The sequence below is a fragment of the Colletotrichum graminicola genome (genome assembly GCF_000149035.1).
Source record: "Colletotrichum graminicola M1.001 genomic scaffold supercont1.35, whole genome shotgun sequence".
In the NCBI taxonomy this organism is placed as follows: Eukaryota; Fungi; Ascomycota; class Sordariomycetes; order Glomerellales; family Glomerellaceae; genus Colletotrichum; species Colletotrichum graminicola.
This window is the reverse complement of record NW_007361039.1, coordinates 294,049-315,145: the sequence shown is the minus strand read 5'-3', so window position 1 is coordinate 315,145 and position 21,097 is coordinate 294,049. Positions and strand designations below refer to the sequence as shown.

Below are 21,097 nucleotides of genomic sequence, written 5' to 3'. Positions count from 1 at the left end.
TCGGAGCGCTTGAGCCTCAAAACTTGTATTCGACTCGGGGTGCGGTGTTCTCGATGCCATGCCGTCGCCCAAGTTCCGCAAACCGTCTTGGGGTTGTCCTGTAGCCGATGGTTGTTGATCTTGCGCCGGCGTGCCAGCGAGCTCCTGGCTCCTGGACATTCTGAAGACCGTTCTTCGCCGTTGTGGGTGCGAAGACCTGGGGTCCATGAGCCTTCTCATGAGCGCCTGGTCCACAGGGCGCATCGGGCGGGTTTGGGTGACCTGCGCAGTCTGGGTGCGCGGGAGCAGCTGAGATCCTTGAACTGGGTTGACGGTCGGTGTCGTTGCCGCCGCCACCAGCGGGCTGAGCCCGCGATTCAGGGGTATTCTTCTTTTTCGCTGCATCATGTTCGGCTCGGACGAGACTCTCATTTGGGCGACGGGGATTTGTGAATTGGCCTGAGAGAGACCCGGGCTAGGGTCCGAAGTTGATATGTTGGGAAGATGAGGACGTGTGATGTTCGAGCTTTCGGGCTCTCTCAGAGGTTGGGCCACGGCCGCAGTGTTGGTCACCGTCGGAGCATCCGGGAAAGAGAAAGGCGAGGCAGTCTTAGTGAGGAGCTTCGGGTCGATATAAAGCTGCTCTTCGGGCTGTGGTTGACTGGCCGCGATGGCTTGAGTCTGGGCATCAGTCTGTTGCATTTGAATGTCCGGCCGTTCGTTCGAACCCGGTTGAAAAGCAAGCAGACTGCCATTGGAAACTTGGGTTGCAGTTTCGACACCCTCGTGCTCGCTCGGCATGTCGATTCCGACCATAGGCTCAACCGGCGAACCAGGAGTCTCCGGCATCTGTGGCAAGTACACTCCTGGGGTGCTCGCACGACTGGCGCCGTTGCCGAAGATAGGCCCGAGAGAGTCGTCACCAATGCCACCACTGGCATCGACCACAGCGGCGATCTGCTCCCCCGTTTGAGGCTGCACAGTCTCGGACGTGGCACCCGTGGCGACCAGCGCCGCGGTCGCGTCCATCTCGTCGTTGGCCTGCTTCAGCATCATGATGCCAGCGAAGTCATCGAGATCGAGGCCTGGGTTGGACCCTTGCAGGACGGGATTGACGAATGGGCATTCGAGGTTGTCGCAAAGCTGGTAATGAGGCTTCAGAGGGGGGTTTTCGAGATTCATGTTTACGCAGGAATCAGCAGCAGAGTCGTATGATTCGCACCTACGGATCCAGGGGCGAATCCGCCTGCACCCAGTGCACTGCCTGTTCTCGGCTTGGCACATGGAGAGACCTGTTGCGAGCGCGCGCGCGCGTACGTATATGTGTGTGTGATTGGGAACAGAATTGGAAGCGATGGACGCGTCCAGTGGGATTGGTGTCGTAGATGTTGTTGCTTGCTTTGAGCGGCGTTGCTGTTGTCTTTGGTAGGGCAATGAAGAAGATGGACGGGGTCGTGAGGAAGAACTGAAGCGTCCAAAGACGAGTAATAGAATGGTGTTGTGAAGTAATTGACTCGGCCCAGCCAAATGAATATGTACCAGAAGCGGGCCAAGCTGGGGAGAAGTCAATACGGGTTAAAGAGTATGAAAGGATTCAGAGAAGTATGGACAGGAAGAGAGATCTGGAGAGAAAAGATGGAAGAGGAAGAAGAACGGGGAGGGAGCAGTGAATTGCAGACTGGGGAGAAGAAGGTGGAAGCAGAGGCCATCGGAGATGGGTACTAGAAGGTACGGCGACCTTGAGGACTGTTTCTCCGATACTTCGCCTCGCCTCGCCTCGCCTCGCCTTTCTGCTTTTGTCTTTATAGTGTTGCCTTTGGAAGGAACGGGTGAAGTGTAGATGAAGCCAATGTGAGATGAGTGGAGCAAGCGGCCTCCCACAATCGTTGGGTGTATCAGTACTGAAATCCTCGACATCTCTACACAAGAGAATTTCCCATCAATCCAAGAGAAAAATGAGACGGGTTGGAATCTGGGATTTTTGGGCTCCCTCCCCAGGATCGGGTGAACAGGACAAAGGTTCAAGGTTCCATGGTCGGCTCCTCCACAGGTTCTGCTACTCACGAACCATCACGCTCGAGAGATACGAACCAGAGTCTTGGTTTGTTAAGAATCTGGTACTTGCCACTTCCTAGGACCTGCACACCATCATTGTGCAGTGCATTCCGTTACTGACTGTACAGCCAGCCCTGCCGACCGTGAGTTGCCCACGCCTGCATGCCTGCATGCCTGCCTGCCTGCCTGCTGCGGCTCGCTCCTCCTTTCTATAACCAACCCAATCGCCAATCCTAGACTCGGGCCCAGACGATTCGTGACCATGTTTCTTCAAGCAAGAGGAAAGAGACCCAAACCTTTCCCTATAGAACTGTGCTTTTAAGGCTGATGGAAGCTTCCTCATGATGGGCGGGACAATATGGCACGTAAATGAGGGAATGAAGACAGTCATCGTCCTAGGTTGTGTCTTGTAGGTGATATCCTGTGCCTGCACTGAATCCGTTGTACAGAAAAGGACTACATTTCTTTGAGCCTGTCACGAAGACAATAAAGCATCCATTAATCCGATCATTTGGTGTAATCCTGTCGAGATAAGTGATACAGAGCTTCTGGCACAAAATGTATGTTTCAATGCAAACAAAGGAATCAGATCTGGCCAGACAAACAATCCTTGCCCTCAAACACTTCTATACCTTGAACCTAACTAGACAGAACTCGCCAGCGCCAAGATTTCCTTGACGCTTTCCTCAGGCTTCTCCTTGTTGACCTAGTGCCCAGCGCCGGGAACATGAGCGGCTCCCTTCCAGCAGCCGTCTCAAACACCCTCCCCATTCTCCATTGCGTCGAGAGAGCCTGGGACCTGATACGTACCCCAGTCGCTTGTTCCAGAGACGTACTTTGTCGGGACACCGATCTTTGTCCCCGCGAAACACAGGAGATCCGCCGAAAGGCTCGTGTCCACGAGCACTTTGTACCACAGCAAAGGAGGACCGAAGGTGTTGCGCGAGAACTTGTCCGTGTACACCTGGAGATCCGCGTCGGTGAGCCACCGTGTCTCGCCGAGTCTGTCGCGGATCTCGGCCGGCTCGTCAGACATGTCCAGCTCCACGTTTCCGCGCATCGACAGCTCGGCTCTCATGACGTAGTAGTGCGGCATGACGGCGAGCTGCTCTGCGGTCCACGATGCGAGGGGCCTTGGCCTGTTCAAGCTGTAAGCTGCCGACTTGAGGTGGAAATGACCTCTGAGGAACCGGCGCATCGGCTCGCCGGTCGGATTGGTCCACTCTTCGGCTGCTTCAGGAGATGCGTTGTAGTACTTGTAATGCTTCCGGGGTGGGTCAAGCTTCAAGAGTGATGACCGAATACCGGGGTCAGCCTTGTTTGCTTCCCCCTTGCCACGTCCAGCACCCACGTCCAGCACCCTTGGAGGCAGCGGAGACCAGCAGGGGAGAGACCGCCGTACCGAACGGCAGCTGAGGAGAGACTTTGAACGGGTGCGACATCAGCACAAGGGACTTGATCATGTCTCCTCGCACGACGGCGCAGAGCGAAGCCACAAACGCCCCAATATCGTGTCCCACCAGGGCGTGGACGGTCTCATACCCAAGGGCGTGGACGAGCGTGACAACGTCCCGCAATGCAGTCATGAGACGGAACGAGTTTTCACTGATGGGACTGAGATCCGCGTTGTGTGTGCGGCCGAAGCCCCTCATGTCTAAAGCTACCGCGTAGTACCCGGCCTCGGCGAGCTTTGGCATCACAAAGCGCCAGTCGTGGGATAGGTTCGGGAAGCCGTGAAGGAGAAGGGCCAACGGTGGGAGACGACTTGGGGATACGGCGTCTGGAAAAGACTCGAGGATGTGGAATTTCAGTCCTACAGGGGACGTGTCGACATAACGTGAGATGACGCCCTCAGGGAGGTCCCACGAAGGCAGTTGAGCTGGGTCCATCTTGGGGATTTTTTTGAGGCTGGCGGTGAATCACTGACGTTGAATTAGAGATATGCAGTTGAGCTGTTACCAGCTGCAGAAGGAAAGTCCGTTGTAAAGTCTAATCTCCAAGTTTAGGGGAAGGGGTCCCTTCATTCAGATATTTAGGACCAGTGGTCACAGCGGGGGCTAAGATCTTATGTCAGTGGCTTTGTAGGGATGTCGTCATTGCCTAAAACCTTGTGTTTACAGATCAGTAGATGTGTGTATGGCTAATGAAGACGAAACATCTCCAGGCATACTGTAAATGAACATTAAGAAGAATATTAGAGGGAACTAAGTAAGGGAGGAAACAATAAGTGTTTTTAAGGGTTAGTAATACTATTTATTCCCATCTACCCTTTCTGTTACGATGTTAACCATCGCCTGGATATCAGCGGTATGGATTAACGCTAATTGGCCGGAATAACTACAGCTAATTCGCTATAGATCTACTAGATCCACAGGGATATTACGCAGTGAATTCGCTACGTAATCCTATAATAGTTTTCCTTCTTTACGTATAATTCAGAACTAGTATTTACCCTTATTATTTATTACTTACCTATTAATACGTATAGTTAACTATATTACCACCCTAGTAAAACTAATACTAATTAGTAGTTAACTTTATAGTAACTACTACTATAAGCTACTATAAATTAGTAAGGTGACATAAGAAGAGGTAATTTTTCTATTAATTATTTATAGTAGCCTTAATTAGTTACTAAGAATCCTATCTATAAATACCCTTATAGTAAGATTATGCTATACACCTATTATAGGTTAATTTACGTTACCTAGTAGTTATATCCCCTTAATATAGTAAGAGTAGTGTAAATTTACGTTATTTATATAAGTAAATTAACTTTATTACTATATAAGAAGTCCCCTATCTAACTATAAAAAACACCTTACTTTATATACTAACTTACTATTAATTAGTAATTATTTACCTTTTACCTTCTTTTTATTATAAGCCTATAAAGCTTACTAACTTTCTTTTTTTTATATATTTTTTTCTTATTTTTCTCTAAATTATTTTATATTACTTATATAATAGCCTTTATTACCTATAAGCTTACTATAAGCCTTCCCTTTTTTAAGTTTTTATTTAACCTTAAGTCTTTATAATTACCTATACTACTAGTAGTAAATCCTCTAACAGACGTATACGCCCTTTTGTAAGGGGTTAGCCTGGTTACCCTTTATAAGGCCATGTGTAGTGCATTTCAGGCACTTAGTGCCTAAACTAATTGATCTTTTGGTAATGCTAGAATGGTCTATTGACAGGCGTGGCACACCACCTATACCTTTATAATTGTTTAGGCACTAAGTGGGTCTTCTGGCTAGACAGGGGCTAGGTTCAAATCCTGACTGTTACGCGCTCTCTTTAGTGTAGGCCTTAAGGGGCTGGAAGGTCATCAATCAGTGGATTAGTTGGCTAGGCATAAATAAGGGGCAGCTTACGTTAGGCTTAGAGGGACTGATGTGCGATAGGCAAGCCTAGCGCCAGCCGGAGGTCCCCCAGCTGTCGCCAGGTGCCAGGCGCCTAGGGCCTTCAGGGTTAACATGACCTTATGCTCCAGCGCATAGGTACCGGCGCTAGTGCACGTGGGCCTGAAGCGACTCAGGACGCGTCGCATTAGAAGGGGGGCAATTGTAAGGGGTTAGCCTGGTTACCCTTTATAAGGCCATGTGTGGTGCATTTCAGGCACTTAGTGCCTGAACTAATTAATCTTTTGGCAATGCTAGAATGGTCTATTGACAGGCGTGGCACACCACCCATACTTTTACACCTTTAATAATAGTTAAAGGAAACGCCTGTAACTAAGAGGTAGTTAGGCTAATAGAGGGTAATTATAAGTAAGTAACTAAGATAAGTAAGCGTAAAGAGATAATAAGTAATATATAAGAAAGTAAATTAACTAAGTAACTTATAATAATTTATAATAAGTATATAATACTATATAACGCTATAAGGCTAGTAGCTATAATAAGTAACCTATACCTTATACTAAGTAACTTTAAAAAGCATATTATTTCTAATCTTTAGAAAAGAGATTATATTATAAATATACTAAAAGATCTTACTAAGGCCTAGTAATATAACAGCCTTACTACTATAGTAGCGTATTATATTACTAAGTATAAGGTAAATAACTATTTATATAGTATCCTTTAAGCTAAAGTATAAGTTAACTTTAAAGATTAGTAAACTAAGGATTTTACCCTCCTACTATATAAAATACTTAAGAGGCTATATAAGTGCCTTATAAGCTATAAAGTGTAAATTAATTAAGTAAAAAACTTTATAATTATAATACGTCTTTACTAAGCTATTTAAAATAATAAAACTATTATCTAAGATAAAGAGATAATTAAGACTACTATATAAAAAGTTAGAGGATTTAGAGAGCGCTTAGTAGATAATAATTTCTATAAAGAGATTACTAGTATAGTAGTGTTACTTATTAAGGCTATTACTATAGTAAAAGTAGCTAAATAAGCTATAGCCTATAAATTACTACTAATTACCTAGGTAATCTCTTATAACAATCTATTATTTATACCTCCTCTAGCCTTATTACTATAGAAACCCTAGATAACAGTAGAAATCTATAAAGCCTAAGTCTAACTATGTTTTTTACTATTAGTAACGCCTGCTATAACAGCTATAATAGTAAGCAGGTAAAACAGCCTAACGCTAAGGTAATTAATAGACTTAATAAAGTTCTATATAAATAATCTAGGTTTAATATATAGCAGTAGCCTATATAAAACTATTAACTTAAAGTTACTATTTTTTTATAACCTTTATATCTATATAGGTATACTATAAAACTACTATAACGTAGTAGTAATAGTAATACTTAAAGGGGAGCTATATAAGTATTATACTACCTTATTACTTAGTTATTTTAATAATTTTAATATAATAATAGTAAAGCTTAAATAACACTTTAAAGGTAATAAAGTATACTTTTTATACCTAGCTAAGCTTTACTATACCTCCTTTAATTTAATTACTAAAGAAAACGCTAGTAAAAATAAGCTTAAAGTACTTAAGGCACTTATTATATAAATTACCTAGTTAGTATAGGTAACTACTTATAATAGTACTTTATATAATAAAGATTATTATAAGTAATTACTTACTTACTACTATAGTATACCTAAATACTTTATTACTATCCTTAATCTACTTACTACCTTTAGTAGCCTTTATATATAATTACGTAGTAGTATAGTAAATTTACTTCTTTACTATAAGCTATAGTTATAATACTTTACTAATAATAATTATAGTAATAACTAATACTAAGTTAACTATAAGTATAATAGCTAGTGTAACTATAAGGTAGACCCCTAGAGATAGTAAGGCTATTTATAAGGCCCTCTATAGTTAGCTAGTAGTAAAGCACTACCTAATAGTAATCTATCTAAAAAGTGCTTTATCTATAGTAAATTAGGCTATTAGTTAACTAAGTATATAAAGGAGGAATAATAAGCCTTTTTTATATAGTATAAAAGCACCTACTTTACGTAGGCTTTATAGACTACTTTTAGTTACTTTCTTATTAATTATAAAGGTAATAAGCTAAGTTATCTTAAAGAAGTAAGTAAAGATAGTAAGATTTACTTATTAAATAGTAAAAACTATAAATCTACTACGTTTTTTACTATAACTATATACTTTAGTAAGTAGTTAATTAATAGCCTATTAACCTATAAGAAGTTATATAACTAAGTAATATTTTATACTATTACCTATAAAAATCTATATAAAGAAGAATTACCTAACGTAACTATAAAAAGTAGTAATATTTTTATATTTAATAACTACTACTTTATGTCTACCTTTTAAGGCATTATGCCTAATATAGGCGTAGCTAAGATATCTACAGCTAGCTAGTAGTAGTACTTTACCTTTAAAAAACACCTTAGTAAGGAGATCCTACTAAATACTACCTACACTAGTAAAGTAATAATTTACTTTAGTAGTAGGAATTACTATAAATCCCTTAAGGTAATCTATATACCTATACTAATTAGTAAGCTTGTTTTCTATATAATAATAAGTAATACGCTATTTCTCTTTTACTTATAAGATATAGATTACTATAGTGTAAAATTTAATAACCTTACTAACTAGCTTATTAAAGATAAGATTATTATACCTATTACCTAAAAATAAGGCTATATATAAATGCTTTTAGAGCTACCTAAGAGCGCTATTATAAAGTAACACTTAACTAATAGTAAATTACGCTAGATTTACTATAGATTTAGCTACCTATTAGTAAATTACCTTTATAAGTTACTTAAATAAGTAAGTAAATCTACTTCCCTTACTACACTTAAAGAGATTAATAAGTACTACTATTACTACTAACTTAACGTAAAGGCGCCTAGCTGCTTTAAATTTATACTATATAATAACTATAAATTTAACTATAAAATCTTTATTAATATAATATATATAGATAGTAATAAGCCTATACTTTATATAGTTAACTTAGTTATTACGTTTAATATAGTAAGATTCTTATATTTAGTTACTATAAAGTATATATAAGAGGCACTATAAATATACTAGATTAATATATATCTTAGGCTGCCTAATTAGATTACTACTAACACTAGCCTAAATTTTTATATAGCTAAATTTAAATATACTACCTATATATTATTTATTAAGGTTAATAAAGTGCTTATTAAGGCCTATTAATCTATTAGTAAGGTTAAGTAATACTATACTGCCTTTACTATACGTATAAGATTATCTATATAGATAGTAATTATAAGCCTAAAGTTACCCTTTAATTAGCTATTAAAGCTATTAATAATACTACTAGCCCTAATAGCCTTATACTAACTCTACTTATTTTTAGGGTATACCCCTATATTATAGATAATTTACTACCTACCCCTTCTACTACGTAGCACGCTAAAGTAGTAAAAAAGGCTATAAACGTAGTGTAGTAAATCTATATAAAGAGATAAGTACGTAATATGCTAGTAATATATAATAGCCTAAATATAATAAATACTATAGTACTACCCCTTTAATTACTTATCTATATATAGCATAAGAAAAATAGCTAGTAAGGCCTATTTTACTTACTTACTAATAATAGTACTACTTATACTATTAAATTACTTTATAGCCTATATAACCTTTATATTACTATAGTAAAGCTATATTATATAGTAAAAGAAGAAGCTTAATTAGTACTACTACTAATAGTAGCTAAAGGGGGTAATAATCTTATATAAGTATAAGAAGAAAAACCTATAATAACTAGTAAATTTATAAAGGAAATACGTAATACTATTATTATTAATAATAAGCTGCCCTTATAGTAAGGCTATAGCTACCTATAAAAGAACCTAATTACTACCTTTTTTTATAAAATACACCTTACTATTAACGTCTTTAATATATACCTTACTATAAAGAAGGAAGCTAACTATATACTTACTATTAAACTATAAAAAAAAGGTATTATTACTAAACCTAGTAAGCCCTTTAAAGAATCTAATAAGGTAGAGGTAAAAGCCCTTATTAACTATAGTATATTTTATATTATTACTTATAATAAGAAAACGTATAGTAATATATAGATCTTTAAGTTATATATAGTACGTAAGGTTAAAAAGAAAAATAAGTAACTATATAAAAAATTATAGTTAGTTATCTAAAGTTATACTAATAATAGTAAGAAAATAATTCTTATATAGTTACTTATAATCTAATAAATAGCCTAGTAACTAATCTTTACTTTTACCTTATTACTTTTATAATATAGATTTTACCTCTAGTTATATAATATTACCTAGGCGTATACCTAATCTATAACACTACTTAACTATATTATTCTTATAAGACTTTTTATATAAATTTACTACCTTTACCTTAGTAACTCTATTATAAAGGTAATAAAGCTGCTTTATAGTATTACTAAGGTAGGCACCTACTAGTAGGCTATATATAACTACTATTATAAAAAAAATCTCTAGATAAATTTATTAACCTTTAACTCCTACTTACTTATTTTATTAGCTAATAATAAGGATTTTAGCCTTATTAGTATATAAATAGATAATATAATTAGCCTTATAAATAATAAATCTTTTACTTATAAGAAGAAAAAGCTTAAGAAAGTAACTTTTACTATAAAGCCTAAGTAACTATTAACTATTAATAATTTTATTACCTTTAATAGTAGCGTGCTTTCCCTTAGCTATAATAGTAAAATAAATTTTTACTAAAAAGATTAAGGCAAAAAGCTTTAGCTTATTAATATAAATTTACTTACTACTAAGTAAGATTTTATCTAGTAAAAGGCCTATAAGGTATATATTATATTAATATACTAACCTAAGGCTTACTTTAACTATTTAGTTACTATATAACACTAAAAGCCTATAAAGGAGGAGATTAAGGCTCTTAACTACTAAATTAAGTAGTAAATAAGTTACTTTAACTACAGCCTACTCTTTTAGCTAATTAACCTTATAACTATAAAGCTTTTTATTTTTATTAATAGCTTATTTATAAATAACTATAATTTTACCTTATAACTTAGCTTTATTATTATACTTACTAATAAAAGTAATATTATATAACTTACTACTAATAATAAGAAATTTATACTTACTAGTAATATTATTTACTTTAGCTTAATAAAGTATAAAAAAGTTATATATAGTGTGCTAGCCTCTAAAGTCTATAGTATAGTTACTAGCGCTAACGTTACCTATATAATTAACACTATACTTATAATAATTACTAACTACCTTAAGTTACTATAAATCCTAATAATCCTTTATACTAACTTATACTCCCTCTATAAGTGCCTTATAAAGCTTAGCACTACTAAGGAGAAGTAACTTATAATTAATATTATAGCGCTTTACTAGTTATATAAGTAATATAAGATTTATAAAATCTAATAGATATAAAGGGAAAATAACCTAGTAGATAGATTTATAAAGGTATTACCTAATAAAGCGCTAGAGCAGTTAATTAACAGTAGTTAATTAGAGATATAGATAAATAGATAGGTTTTATATATATAATAGGTTATATATATAAAAAGTATTAAATACTTTTTAGCCTTTTGTTTTTATTATATTTTTAGGCCCTTTATAGATAACTAGAAAATAGGATAATTTATAGCACTTTAGAAGGTTACTAGTGTTATAATATTAACTATTACCTAGATATTAGCAGTATAGATTAACGCTAATCGGCTAGAATAACTACAGCTAATTTGCTGTAGATCTACTAGATCTATAGGGATATTACGTAGTAAATTCGCCACGTAATCCTATAATAGTTTTCCTTTTTTACGTATAATTTAGAACTAGTATTTACCCCTATTATTTATTATTACCTATTAATACATATAGTTAACCGTATCACCACCCTAGTGAAACCAACACTTTCCCTTATCCTAGAGTTCCTGTAAATCCCCTTTTTATATATCCTTTAGGTAATAGTCTATCTACATACAGCCCTACCCTGTCTCTGGGCGCCTAACAAAGAACTGCATTTTTCTGCGCCTGATCAAACTTACTAAGTCTAGATTACTTTATATAGTACTTTAGTTAACTATACTAAAGGCACTATTAGACTATACCTTATCAAGAGATTGAAGTCCGGCTTGGCTCATGTTCTGTCATGTCACTGTTCTCAAGAGCTGCTTTGACCAGTCATAATAATTTAGCTTAACAATCCCTACCTAAGCTGACATATGGGACCCCTTCAGTTTTCTATAGGGCTTCCTGTGGCCGTACTAGTGCACAACCTGAGCTCTGGTCTTATCTTATGTGTTATCACTATAAATATTATAAATACGGTCTTCTTTTCATACCTATATCGGCATATCCGTAGTCTAAGATCAAATTAAGCTTAAACATTAGCTCTACACAAGTTTTATTTTTTAGTATAGAGTTTATAGACGCTTTGCTAAGTAAATCAAGTAACTAAAATAGTTTACGTTATGTCGCAGACGAGCGGGTAATCCCCTCTACTTTCCTTCTATCTCGCCCTCTCCTTATCTCCCTATCCCTTAACACTATTATTCCTCTACCTTATATTTTACTATAGGACAGCAATTTCTAACATCCTCACTAACTATTACGTATAACAGTTTGCTTTATAGTAAAGGCAGCAAGCAATACAAGTATTAGTAATTGCTAGCTATTAATAACAGTGTTATCAGTAAGCTAGAAGTTTTTGTTACTAAAAAGTTGAACTGCGGTCTAGCAAAGTTCGTTAAAAGGGCTAAAGGGTCCTATAACATGGTGTTCTAGTTTCAATTCCCTACTAGAAACAATACAGCGCTTTGATTTCCTAAGCTAGGACATACACCTCTAGCTCTTGCCACAGAGAAGTTAGTAAATGAAGTTATATAAATAGAATACCTAAAAGCAAATACCACTATACCTATTCTATAAGTACACAATTCTAGCTTACAAACTTCCAACAACCTAACACTTAATCTACCTTTTGTTCTAATAGACTTTATTAAAGGAGATAACCTCTGCAAATTCCTAGCAAGCCTATTAGCACTAGGTAAGGACACAGCTGCTAATATTATGCTCTTGACTGTCTACAAACAACTGGCTGGGTTCTACTTCTAACTTAACCGCTTGTATTTTAAAAAGATTAGGTCTATTACTAAGCATAGACTCTTAAGTCAGTAGGAAGTCACATAACGCCCCTTTACTATAGACATACACCAGCTCCTGTTAGGTGTTTACAGATACCAGACTAATAAATGGCCTACTAAGCTATTGCAGCGATCTAGCGACTACTTTAACTTTGTAGTGGATTAGCAGCATAACTAGCTCTAGGGACTGCGCAATCTAAACGTGCCGCACAATTACAAACAGGACGTTCTGAAGCAGGCTGCCGAAATCTCCTGACTGAGGTTCAAAGCCTGTATAGGCTTTAAACAGCTTATTCCTCTGTTCTGCGACCGTATGGATGACAGAGGCCCTTTCCTCCCCTTCAACCTGGATCTCGATCCGCAAAATATGGTCCTTAATCCAAATACCGGCCGCATTATGGGCATTTTCGATCTCGAATTCACTAACTCTATGCCAGCTCAGTTTGCATAAGATCCGCTATTGTGGTTACATAGAGTACTTCTAGGCTAGTGTCTTAAAAGAGACTTTTTCCCTTAGGTTTTAAAAACCTATTAGTCTTATTTAGAGCGGTTTCTGGCTGTTATGAAGAAGGTAGAGCAAGGGGGACAAGAAGCTAAGGAAGGACAGAAGCCACTGTCTACTGTGATGCTTGAATCTTGGACTAACAAGCAGTGCTGGTTTAACTACGCTGCCTATAATGCTGACTATGTTGACGCTATATACTAGGCAGAACTTTATAAACTCTATCTAGGTGGAGATAGGCCTGAACTTTTAATTGTCATGGAATCCGAGATGGAAAGATATGTGGAGCACACCGAGAGGCAAATCGCGGCATCTAAACAAGCGTGGGAGAAAGTATAGGTGGCTTCTGGATCAGTTCAGGAACAACTAGCTATAATCTTTTCGAGTAATCCTCCAAGCTTCTCGATTTCGCCCTATAAGTCTTTCTGTATATATATGTTGACTTTTACTTTCTCCCTTGTCTTAACTTAATTTTAGCGAAGCCCTCTTTTCCCTAACTTCATAAGTAGAAATAATAGTTAGGCCCCTAGCGATTACTACTCCACATTTCTGGTAGAGATGGAGCCTTCTCGCGGTTGACGGGATGTCACAATTCTACAGTTTTAATCCCATATGTATTAGGCTGTATCTACAAAGTCATCTATAGCTATGATATATAGTAGGACACCAAACTTCATCGCTCCATGCGTTCATCGTATATAAGCGACACGTCATATCTCTCCTGTCCATTCCACACCCTGCCCGCCTCGTTGCAGTCTGCAACAGCCGTGCGAATTTTGGACATCAAGCCGCCCGGCCCACTAGCAAAAACGGCCGTCCGTCCGGATATGGTCTCGTCGACGAATTGCCGTACAATTGTGCCCACGTCGGGATGCCCGCCTATCGGCTGCGCAACCGCCTGACACTCCTTTTCAGCGGTGGTCTCCGCGCTGTGAGACGGAGAGTCGGATTCGGACGGTTCGCGCGAGGAACTACTGCCACCTGCGTCGCGCGTCGCCAGAATTCGCACGACCACCTCAGGGCCTTCCTCGGCCGCCAAAACATCGAGTTCCGATCTGATCCACTGAGCATCCCTCAGATGCCGAACAATCCACACGAGCTCGAGCTTCCGAGATGTTTTGGCGCGGCCCACGAAACCTTTCTTGAAGCTCATGATCGCCGGGAGCACGTAGGTTACGCCGGTCCCACCGGCGACGCACAAGACGTTGACGTCGGAGGTGATGTTGCGGAGGATCGGATCGCCGTAAGGGCCGGTCAAAACGACAGAGACGGTAGGCGCGGCGTTGTTATTTTCTGTCGTGGGGACAACAGCAGACTCATGGCTGTCAATCTTGCGGCGGGCAATGTCTATGATCTTTTTGGTCTCTCCACCCTTGGCGCGAAAGATATACGAGTGCTTCGTGCGGCCGCTATCAGAGACAGGAATGTTAAGCGGGGTGAATGGATGTGATTGCCAGATACTGCTTTCCGTGAAGCACAAATAGAAGTGTTGGCCGATTTCCCACGGATCATGTGGATGGAAGAAGTCGAGGCGAACGACGTCGCCGTTCTCGGGGTCCGGGAAAATGGTCGTAGCAGCCTGGGCAGCAGAGAAGCCCATCCGCGAATTGCCTTCTATGAAGTTGTAGTGTATCAGAGCAGTCCTTATACCGCGGACTATACGGTCCAAGAACCAAATAACAAGGGAGGGGATCATGAAAGCCTCTAGTTCCTTCCAGTGGCCGATACAGGCGCCTATATATACCATGGCGAGTACATAATGCGACTTTCGGAAAAATTCGTACCCAGTGAGACGGATAACAGGGGGCAAACTGAGAATATAAAGAGCCAAAAGAAGACAGATAGCTGCCCAGCCCCATAGTATATAGAGGTTAGACATTAGGTCTAACCAAACCTGAGGTTGAGGTTGGTAGAGATGGAGCTCAATAATCAGCCATCCGATAGTATGAAGGGTCGACTGAGCAACGATTATGTATCCAACCCACCGGTGAAGAAAGTTGAAATTCTGATAGGGGACACCAGTAAGAAGAGATAAGACAGATTCCCTAGAGGCAAAAAGGACTGATAAAGGCGTAAGGGCGTAGGCGAAAAGCCCGACACGGTCAGACCAGGGACCAAGAGTAGTCCTCGTTCGATAGACACCTGGCATGTTTTTCACCGGCGTGAACCAGGTCCGATAAATCATGCCGACGAAAGAAAAGACCAGGAGATAGGCGGCCAGGACAGCTAAAATCAGAACCTGGAGGCGGGTGGTCTGGCCGAAGATTGGGCGGATGCAGTCCCGAAGTAGATATCTGTTTGTAAAAGACGTCGCTGCATGGCGCAGGCGATAGAAGAAGCCCCTGTCCGTCGTTCGGGCGTCCGAGTCTCCCTCGAGAAGAGCGGTAGAGATGATATTGGCATCCGACGGGGGTGAGAACGCTTGTCTTCCAACGGCCCATGCCAGGAAGATGGCGCCAATCAAGACCCATAAAATACCGACGTATAGTACGCTTTGGTCGTGGGAATTGTAAACGAGATCGAGGTACTCGCAAGTGGGCTTGTCGCCTGCGCAGGGAACAGGTTCGTCCATATAGCCCCAGTGAGATCGTGATGAGGCCGCCTCACTCATGTTTTGACTATGACGAGCTGCCAGCTGGCTCCAGCGTAGGTCCATGGTGTTATTTCAACGGCAAGACTGGCCGATAGATTACTTGCGACTCTGGTAGAACGTTGACGTGGCCGAGGTCGAGGGAAAATGTCGACGAGTAATCTTCAGGCGGTGCTTGGCACTGTTATCATCGATGTACTTTTCGCGGGGGACGCGGAAGACTGGGAATCGACAAGCGGTCTACTTGTATGTCCGTACTCGATTACTGTATGAATGATCGAGAGGCGATAGGACGAGGTCTCTGGAAAGAGCCCACGCAACAAGAGGCGTTGTAATAAAAAAAGGCCCCGGGCTTGGAGAGACAACGTGGTGACTTGCGACGTACAGAGTCTTTCTTTGGGACGGACGACTACACTGCTGCTTGGTGTCAGAACCTACTGCGCATAGAAGAGCCTGAACGAGGTGGCACCGGGGAAACACACCTTCGGAGGAGGGTGATATTATATACTTTATGAAACAATGTGATGGACCACATGCCAGGGAATGGCGCTCAAAATGTACTGTACCCTTAACTTGCATGAGTGGGGTTAATGGGGGAGGGATCAGGCCGGACTGTGATTAAAAACACACGTGGGATCTTATGGATGCGACGCTGCGTTACCGGCCAGCATATACTCCGTACTAGGTAAGTTTATCGGGAATCAACAACAGAACCACGAACGTGCCCAGACCGGAGTGGGTTCCTCAAGACCATCGGATTTGTAAAAAACCCCCTCTTGCCGAGCAATCACGCAGCACACTTATCGTAGATTCAATGAAGATTGCTGCCGGACTGCCAAGCAGTGATTGTGCGTTCTGGCTTGTTGTCGCGCCAAATGTGGGCTCTTGTGAGCAAGTTTCTATTGGCTAAGGCCCGACTTGCAAGAGTAGGGCTTGGAGACAACCTAGTGAGTTGCAGGGGTTTTCATTACTTGCTGGGTAGCGCCACCGTCGCCACCTTAGGAGCCGGGCTCTATCCGATAGCTCAATCCGGTAGACATGCCGAAGTACGTTCGGTGGCTGGAGATATCAGGATATACTACGGGCACTGCTTTGGCAAATCCCGACAGCTCCTGTGGTGTATGTACGGTTGGTTGATACCACGCGCCCAAAGTAGCGGCCTTGATTAAAATCATCCACTCATCCATTTCATTATCACTAAACACATTGCCTCTGCTCTCAATCGACAACTGGCGTAGACTGCCCACACGGCCATAAAGAAGATACCGTCTGCCTACCATGGATCACAGCTCGGCAGAAAGCCCAGCATGCAAGGTCTCAGTACGTAAATAACCCCCCTCCGTTTTATTCTCTTTCTTTTCTCTTAGCCTTCAATGTTCAGTTTACTGACCTTCGAGTCATCTTAGATGCTATGGAATTGGAACACCGTCGATGCGTGTAAGATCGCCAACCGCAGACCCCATCCTCATCCAGCAAACCCGGACTGATGTGAGCGACAACAGGCTTCCTTGCTGAATCATGGCAAATCAAGAACCACGGCATGATGGCTGCATCGTGCATTGGCGTTGTCCTTCTCGTCGTGGCCCACGAATGCCTACGACGACTCGGCAAAGAGTATGATGGCATTATCTTGCGACAGGTACAGCGCCAAGTTGCCAATCTCTCGGCAGATTTCCAGTCTTCCGAAAAGGGCAAAAGACTCTGTGCCACAGAACCGTCCGCATGTGCCTCGCCTCCCCAGGCTCTCACGTTCCGAGCGTCGCCGCTCCAGCAATTGGCCCGAGCCATCATCCACGCCGTCGCATTTGGCGTGGCATACATTATCATGCTGCTTGCCATGTACTTCAACGGTTATGTTATCATCTCAATCATCATTGGGGCTGGTCTGGGCAAATTTTTGTGTGATTGGTTTGTCGTCAGGATTCAGATTGGTGGGACAGGCGTTGGTGAAGGTGAAGGGTCAAAGGGTATTGACGAGACAACCGTATGTTGTAGCTGAACGTCAAGTCGACACTCACCCCACCGACTGTGAAGGGGCCGTTACAAATTTGGCGGCTTCTTCCCTCCCTTCCTTATTTTTTCGCTTTTTCTGGTCCTGCCCACAGACTGCGATGGGGAGAATTAATACTGGGGGCCCTTCGACTGCCTTCACGCCTAGGGCGGACTTCACTTCTATACCTTACCCTCCTCTACAATAAGGCACCTAATACTAAGAGAAAGCAACTCAATCCAGTTATTTTAATATAATTCCACTTAACTTACTTCTGTCAAATAGATCTGTTGGTATCACAGGGATTGCGATCGTAAAGCAGTAATAGTTTGATTGACTACTAGTTGCTTGTTAAGATAGATAATAGGAAAAAAAAGAAGAAGTTATTACTACAGATATTTGTGGTGGTGTAAGTGAGCTGCTAGGGTAAGTCACGTGATAGTAAATCACATAACTATAGATTAGCTTTACTATTAAACAGTTAAATATCCTAACACTAGTAACTTTCTAAAGTAAAGGAAAATTACTATAAATAGCCTAGATACTGCCTAGTAGCTAAAAAGCTTAAAAACGTAATAAAAATTAAAAGCCTAAAAGTATTTAATACTTTTTGTCTATATAATCTGTTATATAGCTTAAGAAACCTATCCCTCTATACTAATCTAAACTATCTTATTTCTAACTAGTTATTCTAGCGCCTTATTAGGTAATAATTTAGTAAATCTATTAGTAGGATTATTATTACCTTATATTTATTATACCTTATAGACCTTATATTACTTATATAACTACTAAAAGGCTATAATATTAATTATAAGCCTTTTCTTTTTTATAGTCTTAAGCTTAATAAGGCACTTATAAAGTAAGTATAAGTTAGTATAAAGGATTATTAGTATATATAGTAGCTTAAGGTAGTTAGTAATTATTATAATAGTTATACTAAGTATATAAGTAACGTTAGTGCTAGTAACTATACTATAGATCTTAGAGGCTAGTATACTTTAAGTAACTTACTTATACTTTATTAAGCTAAAGTAAATAATATTACTAGTTATAGTAAATCTATTACTTATAGTAGTACTTATAGGTGCCTTATTAGTAAGAATAATAATAAATCCTAGCTATAAAGTAAAGTCCTTATTATTTATAAATAATCTATTTATAAAAATAAAAAGCTTTATAAATTTAAAGTTAAGTAAGTAAAATAATAGACTATAGTTAAGGTTATTTATTTACTATATAATATAATAGTTAAGTGCCTTAATCTTATTTATATTAGGTAATTAGTATTATACTATAATAAAGTAGTTAAAATATGCTTTAGGCTAGTAGACTAATATAATATATATACTATAGGCTTATTATTTAACATACTACTTAAGTGCTTATAGAGATTCTTTATTAATAAGTTAAAGTCTTTTACTTTAGCCTTTTTATTAGAGAAAGATCTTCTCTTTAGTAGTTAGAGATACTACGCTACTATTAAAGGTAAGTAGGTTATTAATAGTAAGGATTTACTTCTTCTTAGTAGTAAATATAGCCTTAGTAAGCTTATTAGCCTTATAGGTAGAGAAGGATTTATCTAAAAGGGTAATAGTATTATTAGTCTATATACTAATAATCCTAAAGTCTAGGCTCTCTATATTAGTAATTAGTAGGTATAAATTAAAGGTTAAAGTCTTTATCTAAAGCTTTTTTTTATAGTAGTAACTATATATTACCTACTAGTAAGTGTCTACCTTTATAATACTATATAACAGCTTTACTACTTATATAATAGTACTTTTTAAATAAAGGTCTTATATCTATAATAAAAGGCATATAAGAATTATATAATTTAATAAGGTAGTTAACTATATATATACCTAAGTAATATTATATAACTAAAGTAAGAAATTATTATTATTATAAATAAGGGATAAAGTAAAAGTAAAAATAAGGCGCTAGCTAGCTTATTAGATTATAAGTAACTAAGTAAGAATTACTTTTTTACTATTATTAGTATATCCTTAGATAATAAGGTAGGATTTTTTATATAGTTTTTTATTTTAGCTTTTTACCTTATTAATAATCTATAATTTAAATATTTATATCTTAGTATACTTATTCTTATTATATTAAATAAAGTAAAATACCTTATAAGTAATAAGCCTTTTAATCTTAGTAGTAGTTACTTACTTAAAAGGTTTCCCTAGGGTAGTAATAATACCCTTTTTTTATAGCTTAATTAATAATAGTTAGTTAGCTTCTTCCTTTATTAAGACGTATACTATACTTATAGTAGTAAAGAAGGCAGTAGGCCTAATAGTAAAGCTAGTTTTATTAAAGAAATTAATATACCTCTATAAGTAGCTAGCTTTTTGCTTTAGCTATAGGTATATAGTAATAGTAATACTATTATATATTTCTTTAATAGGCATAAGGACGTTAGTAAGTAATAAGGCTGCTATACTATTATTATTATTTTTCTTATTACTCTACCTACCTATCTTAAAGAGTAGCTATTATTACTTATTATAAGTATTTTTAAGGTATAGTTTAATAATAGTTAAATAAAAAGTTTATAAGCCTTAAGAGAGGTTAATAGTATAAGTAGTCTTATTACTAGTAATAAGGTAAAAAGGGCCTTATTAGCCCTTTTTCTTATACTAGATATAGACTATAGATTAAAGTAGAAAAGCTACTATTATAGTAGTATCTAGGCTATTATATATAGTTACTACCTTATTAACTTACTTTTTTATATAGATCTAGTAAATAGCTTCTATTACTTTTCTTACTACTTTAGCTCTTTTAAGTAAAGTTAGTAAAAGTAGTAATAAGTTAGAGATTTATAGGTAGGCGCTAAAGACTAGTAGTATAAGTACTAGGCTATTTAGGCTAGCTGTATTATTAATTACTTTAATAGCTAGCTAAAGGGTAACCTTAGGTGTATAGCCCTTACTATAGAGGATATTATATACATATTAGAGGGGTATATAATATCTTTTAACCTTACTAATACTATTATAGGCTTTAATTAGTATTTCTTTAATATTAATATAAAGTAACCTTACTAACTACTTAAATTTACTAGCATAAAAGTTTAGGCTAGTATTAGTAATAATCTAGTTAGGTAGGCTAAAGTAGATATTAATTTAGTATATCTAAAGTGCCTCCTATATATACTTTATAGTAACGTTTTTAAGTAAACAGGCTGCTTAGAAGGATATTATAGTATTAACTATATATAAGACTAGGTAGTTACTATTAAGGTAGATAATATTAATAATAATCTTATAGTTAAAGTTATATTTATTATTATATAAAGTAAATTTAAAGTAACTAAGCGCCTTTATATTTATCTAGTAGTAGTAGTAGACTTTAGTTAATTTCTCTAAGGCTATAATC

At 38.3% G+C, this 21,097-nt stretch overlaps 3 protein-coding genes across 3 annotated transcripts; 1 reads left to right on the top strand and 2 right to left on the bottom strand.

Annotated features, from left to right (window-relative positions):
• Positions 1 to 2,677: 2,677 nt before the first annotated feature.
• Positions 2,678 to 3,923, bottom strand: GLRG_08020 (uncharacterized protein; the record flags this gene model as incomplete). The annotated part of the gene is made up of 3 exons (XM_008098705.1): positions 2,678 to 2,740; positions 2,795 to 3,357; positions 3,386 to 3,923. 3 exons carry the CDS (start codon positions 3,921 to 3,923, stop codon positions 2,678 to 2,680), a joined length of 1,164 nt encoding a protein of 387 aa, XP_008096896.1.
• A 9,877-nt stretch (positions 3,924 to 13,800) lies between these two features.
• On the bottom strand, positions 13,801 to 15,783 carry GLRG_08019 (ferric reductase like transmembrane component; the record flags this gene model as incomplete). Its single annotated transcript, XM_008098704.1, has 1 exon — positions 13,801 to 15,783. The coding sequence occupies one exon, from the start codon at positions 15,781 to 15,783 to the stop codon at positions 13,801 to 13,803; it is 1,983 nt and encodes a 660-aa protein (XP_008096895.1).
• A 1,212-nt stretch (positions 15,784 to 16,995) lies between these two features.
• Positions 16,996 to 17,716, top strand: GLRG_08018 (ctr copper transporter; the record flags this gene model as incomplete). The annotated part of the gene is made up of 3 exons (XM_008098703.1): positions 16,996 to 17,037; positions 17,124 to 17,154; positions 17,220 to 17,716. 3 exons carry the CDS (start codon positions 16,996 to 16,998, stop codon positions 17,714 to 17,716), a joined length of 570 nt encoding a protein of 189 aa, XP_008096894.1.
• Positions 17,717 to 21,097: the final 3,381 nt, after the last annotated feature.